This window comes from Coptis chinensis, chromosome 5 (assembly GCF_015680905.1).
Source record: "Coptis chinensis isolate HL-2020 chromosome 5, ASM1568090v1, whole genome shotgun sequence".
NCBI classification, from domain to species: domain Eukaryota; kingdom Viridiplantae; phylum Streptophyta; class Magnoliopsida; order Ranunculales; family Ranunculaceae; genus Coptis; species Coptis chinensis.
The window spans coordinates 6,941,245-6,953,482 of record NC_141460.1 but is presented as its reverse complement, the minus strand read 5'-3'; the positions used below and the strand labels follow the sequence as shown (position 1 = coordinate 6,953,482).

The 12,238-nt window shown below is 36.1% G+C and overlaps 1 protein-coding gene and 1 pseudogene across 1 annotated transcript; one reads left to right on the top strand and one right to left on the bottom strand.

The window, feature by feature from the left end:
- Positions 1-37: 37 nt before the first annotated feature.
- On the bottom strand, positions 38-3,481 carry LOC147496445 (B3 domain-containing transcription factor FUS3-like). Its single transcript, XM_086559462.1, has 6 exons — positions 2,891-3,481; positions 1,814-1,903; positions 1,305-1,405; positions 726-772; positions 568-644; positions 38-484 (listed from the first exon to the last, which is right to left on the bottom strand). Exons 1-6 carry the CDS (start codon positions 3,239-3,241, stop codon positions 194-196), a joined length of 957 nt encoding a protein of 318 aa, XP_086415588.1. The 5' UTR covers positions 3,242-3,481; the 3' UTR covers positions 38-193.
- Positions 3,482-5,851: 2,370 nt separating this feature from the next.
- On the top strand, positions 5,852-9,245 carry LOC147496444 (pentatricopeptide repeat-containing protein At1g03100, mitochondrial pseudogene; annotated as a pseudogene).
- Positions 9,246-12,238: the final 2,993 nt, after the last annotated feature.

Sequence of the window (12,238 nt, the reverse complement as noted above, 5' to 3'; positions counted from 1 at the left end):
CTAAGAAAGCACGAAATTTAAATTTCGGAATGTCGACTATGATATTACTTTCAGTCCACATTCAGAAAAAAACACATACATACATTTTAGTCCAATTAAAGAAAACATACATAGTAATTACTAATTAGTAACATCTACATTAAGCCAGCCAGAAATAACATAGAGTGCTGATGTTGTTTGTTCATCACAAATATCAATATTCATCAAGAGGAAAGTTATCAAAGGACTCAAAGCCGCTTGCCGTCACTGTCCCAAGGCTTGAAAAGTTTGGAATGTCCATTGAAATGCTGTCTGAAACATTTAGATCTGGAAACGTGTTGTTGTAGGGGAAGAACATATCCATCTCATCTACCATGGAGTAATTTACCGGAAAGTAATTTGGTTTATGTGCCTCAATGTCAGGAACAAGTCGAACACTGGAATCAAATAACACTTGTCCGTCCCAACTTACATTTAAGTCCAATGCCTTCCTAGCCCGAATGACCTGAGAAACAAATTAAATGCTCGATAAAAGCTATGATACCAGACAAAATTTAACTAATATTAATAGACAATGACAGAATTTACATATTTTTGGTTGTGTTCATCTTTGTATAGCATAAGGAAATCCCCAATTTGTAGCTCGTGAGTCTTAACAAAGTCCCCTGAGAAATAACCAACATTATTGTCTAGTGGATTTTGAACAATATAGACAAAAATTATTGGTCAAAATATAAGAAGCTCACCAGTATTCTCAAGTACATACATTCGGCTATTGTTGTTGGGCCAATACCTGGAAAAACAAAAAACAAAAAAAAATGCGATAAATCATCAAGAAACATATTGTGGAGGAGGCAGAAGTAGGGATGGAGAAATCTTATCATTAGTAGGATAAACTCGCTCTTGGGATTGATAGTTAAGACCAAATTTCGTATACAAGTAAGAAGCTAGGCCTGTAAATAAAAAGTCTTTCGTTTCAAAAGGAAAAAAAGAAAGAAAAAGAAACCAAAACTCTCCCATGCTTGCCACCAATATAATCAATCTTCTCATTGCTTTACGATTATCACCCAAGTCTGAGATTTACATTGAAACTGAATAGTATAGTGAAATTTTATAATTTAAAAAATCAAAGTGTCCAGTTTCACATTGTACGGCTAGCTAGGACTCAAGGAGCATATGTGGAGACAGGCATGTCTTGTGTATAATGCCCACAATTGATTTTACTGTACGTTATCAACTCTCCAGTATCCATTCTCTTAGATTAGACATATATCCCACTCAATACATCAATAGTCGTCATTAGTTATGAAGAAAACGATTCAAACCTGAACTTGAAATCCCAAACTCCCCGACCATCCATGTCATACATGGTGATAAAGACGCCGTCCTTGGTATCAAGGCTAGGAAGGAAGGCCTCCGAAGCTCTCTGAGAGCCAATTTTATTCATTGCATGCGTGCAAAAGAGAAGACATACATCAAAATGCAGTAACAAAATGGAATATCAATCATACAATATCTAGTATCAGGCAACCATGTGATAATGCTATATCATAAATGAGAGATGTCATAGGTACTGTTAAATCTACATGACTGACACTAACTAGGACCATATCAAGAATGTTCTCAAGTTTAGGGAATTTCTTCGAAGTGGGTACCCTCACCGTGAGGTTGTACTTCTTACCCTCAAGATTAAATCCAAACTTTGATATGCACGCCCAATATGTACTAAAATGCAAATGACTTAGCTTGTCAAGGATTCACCATCACATGGCTTTTAGTTAGGGTACCCTCTCTGAGGAATCAGTTTACAAGTTTAAAAACTTAAAGTGCAAACCTTTGGGAGTACAACTCTCCCTAGAGTACCAACATCACTGTGCCTAAGCTCCTTTTGAAGAAGAAATCTCAGCATCTTTGGTTCAGTTACCTACAGCATGAAATCACATGAAGTTGTAAAGTTTCTTTTGAGTTGTGATGAACAAAGCATACTCAAATATAAAGGGGTAAATAATTTCAATATGTTGGTTTCCGAGTTATAAGAAGTACTTCAGGAGAAAGGGGTGCTCTTCTGTAGAAAAAGGTAAAAACCAGGGTATCAAATGATTAGAATTTAACCGAAGTCCTTTTTGTTTTACGGGTTTGGAACTAAAAGTATATCTGACTTTCAGACAAGTATTGGACCTCTGACCAATTTGGATCAAGATCCGGCAGGTTCTCATTGCCTAAGTGAATTATTTTTACCAGTGGACAGTATGTCAGTATGTATATTGCACATCTATATATCTAATAGGATTAAAAGGATATGTAAAGCTGCAAAATACTCCTTTATTCATAGCTTGATTTTTTTATTTAAATATAGGGCGCGTGTTTAAAAACGGGTAAAAATGCTAGAAAAAAAAAAAGCACAAAATTCAAACTGCTCTGTCCATAGAGATATAAAAATATAGTTTGTTACTCTGTATACAGAAATGTTTACATTTACTAGTCCTTTCTCCTGACCTTGCCATATGAACAAAAGTTTAGCATCTATCATATGGGTTAATCTGGATGAATACATACTAAAAATATAGTCTCATAAGATCACCAGGTTCTACACATTTGATCCCCTAGTGAAAACAGGAGAATTTCTGTCACAAATTGGAAATAATGAACTCATACACATACTATCATATTAATCAATATTTGCTTTGACTGAAACACAAATCACTAATTCCAAAAGTCTAGGCTATTAGCAGCTAGATTATTCTTCACTGTTCAGTGTTCACATTTCAGTATCTGCATTTTACCGAGCAAAAAAAAGTAGACACATCTCACAATTACGCAAAAATTCAATGAAATCAAAAAATCAAGAAGCCTAAACAAAACACATACACACACACAAATCATGGGAAAAAGATTAAATAAAAGAACTTACAAGAGGCTGAGACAAGCCAGGCACGTGTAGATTCTGCTGCTGGGCATTTACAGACAACTCCCGCACGTGCGAAGAAGCATCAGCAGCAGAAGCAGTAACAAAAGGTAGCAACACATTTATGTTACTCCTTCTCTGTCTAGCCATCCTTTTCTTCCTAAAAATCCCAAACCCAGTACCAAGTAACTCACTCATTCCGTTGCGACGATGATCATTCGTGGAAAAACCAGCCATTCCAAGAAACTCCTCGTTTTCCTGAAATGTGAAAAATGTAGAAAAAGGTAGCAAGAAAACAAGGTTATATGGTGGAATTGATGAAGGAAAGAAGATATGGGGTTGGGTAATGTAGGACATTTGTGAAAATGTGATTGAGAAAGGGTAAATAAGTATAGAGGGGGGGTAGGTTTTTGGATTGGAGTGAGTGAAGTTAGAGAGAGAGAGAGAGAGATTGAGGTTTCACCAAAGGAAGATGAACAGATGTAAAGAGAGAGAAATGGGTTTTACTCAAATTTAAGTTCCAGGTGTTGGAAAAGTTCTGTGGCTTTTGAAACAGAAATCAACGGAGTTTTTTTTTTCTTTTGTAGTCTTTAGTGTGAGAGACAAGTCTTCTTTTTTGGGTTAGTGGTTTTGAATTTGAAAAACCAGGAAACTAGTGTTCCGTTGGTTTTGTTCGCGGTTGATTGTTCTCTTGCAACAAGGGGTTAGATAATCTTCTTGCTTCCAAAACTTTAACAAATGTAAATATATATGCCAATTACTAGCAAACAAATGTTCCCAAGGGAAATGAAAATGGGGAAAAAAAAATTATAATATGAAGAGATGCTAAAGAGTAACTGTTTCAGCAAGATTTTCCAAAACACACCAGTTGAGGGTCGGAAGTAATGTTTTTGGAGATAGTGAAGGAGATAGTTGTTGGGGAAAGATGAAACTGAACTTCAGTGTGAAGTTGCCTACGTACCCAATGTATTGTTTGGGATCAAGTCTCAATGGCGTAGTTCTGGAAAAATGACGAAGGTTGGATTTTATAGATAGGATTGGTGATAGTTACTTCCTCGTTCTCCAATATTTTAATCGTCGGATGAAGTTGGAGAACTGGCGGGAGAACTGTTCAATTGTGGGATGAAGTTGGAGAACTGTCTAATCGTGGGATGAAGTTGGAGAACTGGCGGGAGAATTGTCTAATCGTGGGATGAAGTTGGAGAATTGGAGGGAGAACTGTCTAATTGTGGGATGAAGTTGGAAAACTGGCGGGAGAACTGTCTAATCATGGGATGAAGTTGGAGAATTGGCGGGAGAACTATCTAATCGTGGGATGAAGTTGGAGAACTGAAGGGAGAACTGTCTAATCGTGGGATGAAGTTGGAGAACTGGCGGGAGAACTGTTTAATCGTGGGATGAAGTTGGAGAACTAATGGGAGAACTGTCACACGATATAAAGTTGATGAAAGTGAATCTTGAATGTGGACAAAGTTGTGGAAGTTGTTTGACTCGCAAAATATGTGCGCAATTGATTTTACGTGTAGGTATGTAGGCTTTGAGCGTGGCCTTTTTGTAGATAAGCTCTAAGCATGGGCTCTGAGCGTGGGCTTTTTGTAAATAAGCTCTGAACATGGGTTCTGAGCGTGGGCTTTTTTGTAAATAAGCTCTGAGCATGGGCTCTGAGCGTAGGCTTTTTTGTAGCATGGACTCTGAGCATGGGCTTTATATTGAATTGGGCTTTTATTGGGCCACATTTGTGGGGGCTGGAACATCGCCATCTCTTTGTTACATGGGCAAAGCCTGTGTGGCAAATTTTTTTTTTTTTTTTTTTAATTTTTTTTTTAAGGTTTGTAAACTGTTATATTGATTGGTAAAATGGAAGTGGTAGGGGTGGGCAAATATCATGAACAGAAGATATTAAATTGGCATGTAAAAAATCAAAGTTATTTGATAAAATGTAAAGGCAATTTGGTAAATTGTGGGTAAGAATAAAAGAGTAAAGGTTTCGACAGTTTCAATATTGGTGAGTGATGGTAGTTTGGTAAATAAAACTTTAGGAAAGAAACAGAACAAAATAAATATATGGGTCCGCAGTGAAGAATTGAAGCTATAGTTAAAAGACCATAAAAAGGAGTTCATGGGCTTTTTAGATGAAACTATTTAGTCTTAAATATAAAGGGCTGGGCTATGAATCAGAATTGGGTATTGGCTTTGCTTTTTAGTTGGATGTATTTGATACTAGAAATTGGGCACTAGACACTTTCTTTAGTGTATTTTTTGTCTAGAGAAAGACCAATATTATTTTTGATTATACTCCAATTTTAGCAACACGTCACTTTTTGGGTGTATTAACTGTTTTTAAAATTTCTTATTTCTCTTTTTACCCTTTCATTTTAATCTGTCAATTTCTTCCACAAATAAATAATACTAAAATCTAATGTGCTCAAATTTTGTAGGTGTGTGTGTCAATCGAGGCCACTCATTAGGCAAAGAGATGCGTGTGTATTGCTCCAAGATGTCTTTGCAATCAAATAATACAATTGTCTTAAAAAAAAAACCATTTGTTCTTTCACAATTTCACAATTTTAATTACATCAAACAAAGCTTAAACATATTATTCAAAATTATTAGAGATGCATTTTAAATTGTTAAAGCTGTATTGAAATTAGTTGTAATCAACATACATTTTTTTCCGTTTTTTGAAGTTGATGTTTTCAACATTGTTTTGGTCTATCCGAAATTCATCTCACTTTTAATTGGAATTTTTAGATTTCGAATGAATTTTAGTTATTTTGATTAACCCACTACACTTTTGGTAAGCGATTTAGTTAAGTAGCTTTTTTTGTTGGTAGTTGGCTTCTAGTTGGCTTCTTTAGTTGGGACTAATAAAAGAGGTCAAAATTGTAAAAGTCAGTCTGAAATTTGAGACAGATGTCAAATTTCAGTTTTTATGGAGGAAAATGTCATGTCCCAAGACATGGCAAAGGTTATGTGTGTCTTACTTTAAATGCACTAGGGTAGTTTAGTATTTCAGTCTTTTTAGAGTTAGGTGATACTAGATGATGCCACGTGTATGGCCTAGATATCATGAGGTTGTAGAAGAGAGAGAAAGCAAGTGCTATATGTAATGAAAAATGATAGAGAAAGCTAAGTAGAAAATAGTTAAGAACTCAGGCTCTAGTTTCAGTGAAATAGAGATTAGGCTCTGCATTCTTTTTGAATCAGAGAGATTGTTTTGTTTATCCTTTATTTTCAGTTCGTTTCCATTTATTATTCAGTGAACTAGGTTGTGAACTTGGTACTATTTACGAATTCGGTGTAGTTCATAACAGAAAAAAAAAAAAAAAAAGTTTGCTATTTCCTCTAAACTTAAGAAATTTGCGTATGTGTACCTATACCCAATTTTCTGGTATTTGATATGGGCATGTCAATATATTGAAGGATCGGCAAATCATATTTGAACAACAATAGGATTGTCAAATCATATTTGTACGGCAATTGGATTGGCAATTCATTTGGATCGGCAATTAGATTGGCAAATCATGTTTGAACGACAATTGGATTGGCAATTCATTTGGATCGGCAATGGGAGCAGCATTTATAGCTCGGCAATGCTAGCGCATTTTTCAATGTTCAGATCGGCAAAAAGACGATAGAAGCACAGATGGGCTCGGCAATGAATGTTGATGTATGTTCCAAAAGACTGATAGAAGTAGTTGTAACAAGACTTGGTTACACGAACTCAGCTGAGACCAGATCCTTGTTCACGTTACTTGGCCAAACAATCTTGAATGGCCCTTGTATAACACCGATCTTGTGATAATTTAGGATCAAATCTTTCGAGGCATTTGGTGCTCGCCACCACTCTGTAGAGCGCTTTCCAGTTACAACCAAGTTTTCTTCATGCCAAAGACAGTTATGACTTGAACGAACATCTGGTTTTAAGTCATGAAATTCTTGTATATTCAAGAAGGTGCTCTTCGTATTGCTGAAGTTGGTTTGTTGGACTACCACTGCAGAGTGGTGTTTATACTTTGATGGAAAAAATGCTATCAATCAAGAGGTTTCGCCACAAGTTTACTCCAAGTCTTTTTTATTCATTTTCCTTGCTCGGTGGCAGCCATTTCAACGTCAAGAAAAGTTCTGCTTGCAGTTTGGATGATGTAAACGAGGACAGTCCTCTTGGGAAGCTGAACAATGTGTGTACTAATTCGTGGAGGCTCTCCTTTTCGACCATGGCTGAAACGATATTAGTGCAGGCTCGTCACCCATCTCGCCTAAGTGTAGAATTAGAAAATTCCATTGTTGAATGCAGATTTGATGATTCATGGAAGTTATATCAATAGTATAAGGAGATGGAAGGATTTCCTAGAAAATCCATATTAAATAATCTTCTTACTGGTCTTGCAGAAAGTCGTGACCTTCAGTGGCTTGAGAAATCTCACAGTTTGGTGGAACTGATTTTTGATGAAGATAAGCATGAATTGTTAAAATTTGAAACTCTAATATACCTCTGTTTCAGTCTTGCTAAGTATGGGTTGCCAATACCTGCATCGACTGTGCTAAGAAGAATGGTTGAAACAGAAAAGTACCCCCCGGTAACGGCATGGTCGGCAATTGTGGCTCACATATCAAGGACAGCCTCTGGTGCATACCTTGCTGCTGAGTTAATTCTAGAAATAGGATACTTGTTCCAAGATAACAGGGTAGATCCACGGAAGAAGACTAACAGGCCTTTGCTTTCGATGAAGCCTAACACTACTGTCTTCAACCTTGATTTGGCTGGCTGTTTGTTATTTGGCACAACTAGGAAGGCTGAACAACTTCTGGAAATGATGCCTCGAGTTGGTATAAAGGCTGACTCGAATTTAAATATCAACAGTTCTTTAACAGTTTGCTGACATGTCATTTGAACTTTGGTGACCTTAGTTCTGCATCACAAATGGTCTTGGAAATGCTCTCTAGGGCGAAGAAAGCACGTAATTCTCTTGCTTCGGCAACACTTACACTTGAAGCTGTTGGTACTCGTAAGTTCTCCTCGCCCACAGTAAATTCCAGACAAGCCCGTGGCCTTAAAAAATCTGATGTTCTAAAGCAGCCTATATTTGTTGAAAGCTCAGACTTGTCGTATGAAGAGTTCTGTAGAGATCGAAATTATGTAGGCCTAGAGGCTGAGGCAAATGAGACACTTGATCTTTTATTGGAAAACTTGCAGAAGCGAGTTGAACTGGTTACTTCTGAATGTGGTATACTTCAGCCAACTGAGAAAATTTACGCCAAACTGGTTAAGTCCTTCTTTGAAGCTGGAAAGGTCAAAGAATTGGCTGAATTTTTGATAAAAGCAAATAAAGAAGATGTCCCAGTTGCTATCGAAAATTCAACAAGCGGCAAATCAAGCAGCGGCAATTCATTCAGCGGCTATTCAAATGGATCAGCACACCAGCGGCAATTTAAAGTATAGAGCGGCATCGGCAGTTCAAAGATTCGGCATCGGTGGTTCAACGGGATCGGCAAAAGTGATCGAAGCAACTACTCAAAGAGATTGAGCGGCATGTCTAACACTTTGGGTCGGCAATCATATAAATCCGCAACTTTCTTTTCCAAAATATTGATCGGGTAAGTTGATCGGCATGTTACGAGCGGCCAAATTCAAACTTTTAGTAAGTGAGTTCTGTTGAAGATAAACTAATAGAACAAGGTCTGTTGAAGATGCTGCAATTAATTTCCAAATTCGAATTCAAACTTCATATATAACAAGGTCTGTTGAAGATAACCTAATAGAAGGGCGAAGCTTAAGCGAATTAGGAAAGTGATTGTTGGGTCAGTGTTGAAAATCTAGTCCTATTGGTATACAGCTCTGGAGTTAGAATATCTATAAAAGGAGAATTTGTGGGAGCAGAAAAATTATCAGACTTAAAAAATAGAAATAGTTAGGTTTGAGAAAAGAAGAAATAAAAGTTCTTATCTTCTGGTTCATGTTCTTGTTTTACTTGTGCAGTAAGGTATGTTTCCATTCATGTTCACACCTTTTTTTTTTTTTATGTTTTCTTCATTCTTATCACAAAAAGTCTGTTGCCATGTTATGAACAGTAAGAATTTTTGTTTTTGAGGAATGTATATTAGGATTTGGATCCCAATAAGAGACAGTAAACCATGTTTAGTTCTAGTAATTATGCAAAGAAATTATTAAGAATCCAAATAAATACGTTAGTTATACCGTAAGTTTGTCCAACATGTATACTTGTTAAAAAACAATATTGTATTTTCGTCTTTGCTTTTGAGAGAAGGGTTTGATATTTTTCTATCTTTTTGACAGTATTGAAAATATTTGTTTAATGGAGAGGAATTATAATTTGAAGAGGAGATGGGGTGATAAGGGGGATTTTAATATGAATAGGGTGGCGAAGGGTATTGATGCAGATAGTTTGAGAGCACAGTATGATATTGGAGATGATGTTTCTATTGAGTATATTGGAAGCGATATCAACCAAAAGTGTGAAAATGATAAGATAATTTTATTGTTTTCACATTTTTGGCTTGGTTGTAGTATTCCATTTCGAAAATCAGTTTCCGAATTATTAGCTCGATGGAGATTGCATCCTTTACAATTATCTCCTAGCTATTGGGCTATCTTTGCCCGTATAGCGAGGATTTGTAAGGTTTATCAAAGAAGTATGTCTTCAGACCTATTGTTTGAGTTATTGAAGCCTCTGCGACAAAACAAGGCTTCTTTTAAAAATTATGCGTTGGGATATCATAACCATCACAACCAGAATTATCGGTTTTATAGGATGCCTTTGAACTACAAGAATGCGAAATTGTATGGTTTTAAGATCAAAGGCAATTGGAGGTTCGAAAATATTGATTATCCTAACAATATATCAGGTAAGATGTTAACTCAATATTCTTATAATTATTATTTTAAATAGTTAACATCACATTATGATTATCTTGTTTTTTTTTTATAGGGGATATTCTGAAGTTTCCAAATATATCATTGTTTAGCAGCGAGATGATAAAAAAGAAATTTGTTAGTTTGTTTAGTCATAATGCTGATGTCTATGATCTGTCGTTTTCCAGACGATATTGTAGATTATTATCATGATATAGAAACTGGACTGCTTAATGAGCCTAGGGAATTAGCACCTTACTGTGGCTCAAAGAAGAGAAAGAATGTTATTGTAGATGATAGCAGTGAAGATGTGAAGAAGTAGAAGGAGATGACTCGGAAGATAGCGGACAAGAAAATATTAGAAAAAGAAGAAAAAAGCGTCGTCCAAAAAAAAAGGGAAAAGAAAGCTAGGGATAACTCAAGTAAAATTGAGGAAGGGATTGAGGATCAAGAAATGGTATGTATATAATATTTCTTTTAAAATATCATATATGTAATACCTATAATATATTTTGGAATGACGTTTCATTATGCAGTTTTTTTGTCTTTCGACACAAAAAACTACTGATGTGCATGATATTGATAATGATGATGATATCGGTGGGGAAGTGATGACTAACAGTATATCTAAACTTGATGTTAGTGTTGATCTTGTTTTTGTGATTTAGAATTATTTTCGTTATTGATTGTTTAATTTTTCTTTTGATAATGTAGATGGAAAAAGTTGACGATGATGGAGATACAATGGGTTCAATTTCTGTTGTCAGGATCATTTTGGAGTGCCAACTCCTTTTGGTGGAAGTAGTTTTGGAGTTCCAACACCTGTTGTTGGCACCAATGCTGGTGTAGCAACTTCTGCCGATGGCACCATTGCTGGTGTGTCGAGTTTAGTATCAACTGTTGTTTGCACTAATGCTGGATTGCCGACTTCTGCTGTTGACACCGATGCAGGTGTGTCCACAGAAGTGTCAACAATTGTTGGTACAAAATCTGAAGTGTCTACTATTGTTGGCACTAATACTGGATTGCCGACTTCTGTTGACACCGATGCAGGTGTGTCAATAGAAGTGTCTACTGTGGTTAGTACCAACATCATTGTTGGCTCAACTGTACCTTCTTCATTGCAGCCAGGGATGAGCGGCAATTCTACAATGCCTGTGCTCATCACTCCAGACGTGTAAGCCTTGGCAATTGAAGGTTAGATGTTGAATAATTATTTTTATAGTATTTACTTATTATTATATATTATTATTTTAAATCATTTTGTCTAATATTTCAGATCCAGAGTTATTGTGTTTGGATTATCAACGAAGTGTAGATTTTGTAAAAACCGTTAATATGTTGAATTCAAAGCTTGCAGAGGTAATTTGTGTGTGTGTGTGTGTGGGGGGGGGGGGGGTATTTAACACGTTATTTTTGTTCTCTTAGGCGTCGAAGCTTGGGGATTATGCTACAGAAATCTTAGAAGCTAAAGAAAATTATAAGATTAAAACCAGTGAATATGCGAGATTGAGAAATATTTGGAAGGAGAGAGAGCTCATCTTTCAGGAGAATGAACGATTGAGAGGAGTACTTATGAGAAGTGAAGTAGTTTTGCTTGACTATGAGATGAAAATGAATATCATGAAAGCTGAATTGTCGAAACAGAATCAAGAAATTGTTGTTCTCAGGGAGCAGAAGGTTTTGAGTAATAAAGTTGAGATTTTAAAATGTGAGAAATTGGAATTGGCTAAATGAGTATGCGAGGCTGAGGGGATTAGAGGAGACTATAAGGTACTATTGGAAGAGAATGCATTTTTGAAGAAGTAGTAGTTAGATGAATATCATGATAGGGTGGAAAATTTTAGGGTTGGGTGTGAAGAGAAGGATGATATGATTGAGAAGCATGCAGTTGAAACTAAGAAATCTGAGGCGTTGTTGCGTGAAGCATCGGCAAGTGTTGGACTTTGGAAATCGAGAGATTCTGAGAAACGAGAAAAATTGCAGCAGCTGTCAGATTATTATACTATGTGTTATAGGAAGTTGGAAGATGTATCACCATCGGATCTAAAAGGTGTTCCAGTTCCAGTGGAGGATAGCATTATGCTGCAACTTCTTGAGTGAAGTATTTGTTTTTTATTGTTAGGATGATGTAAGGTTAGGTTATGGTTTTTTTCTTTCTTGATTATGGTTTTTTTTTTCACTGTATTCATGATATTTGGATTTTTATATATTTTTTATTATATTGGTAATCATAATAGGTCGGTCAAAATATATAAGAGTTGGGTAATCTAGCCTTGAGATAGGTCGGAAAAATAGTTATAAGTATTAAGGATAACGTAATTGGGGTGTCACCGCCCCCATAATATAATGATAACGTAATGAAATTTGAAGTGTCGCCGCCCCCAAAGTGTAATGATAACATAATGAAATTTGGGGTGTCGTCGCCCCCATAGTTAAAATATCATAATGAAATTTGGGGTGTCGTCGCCCCCATAGTT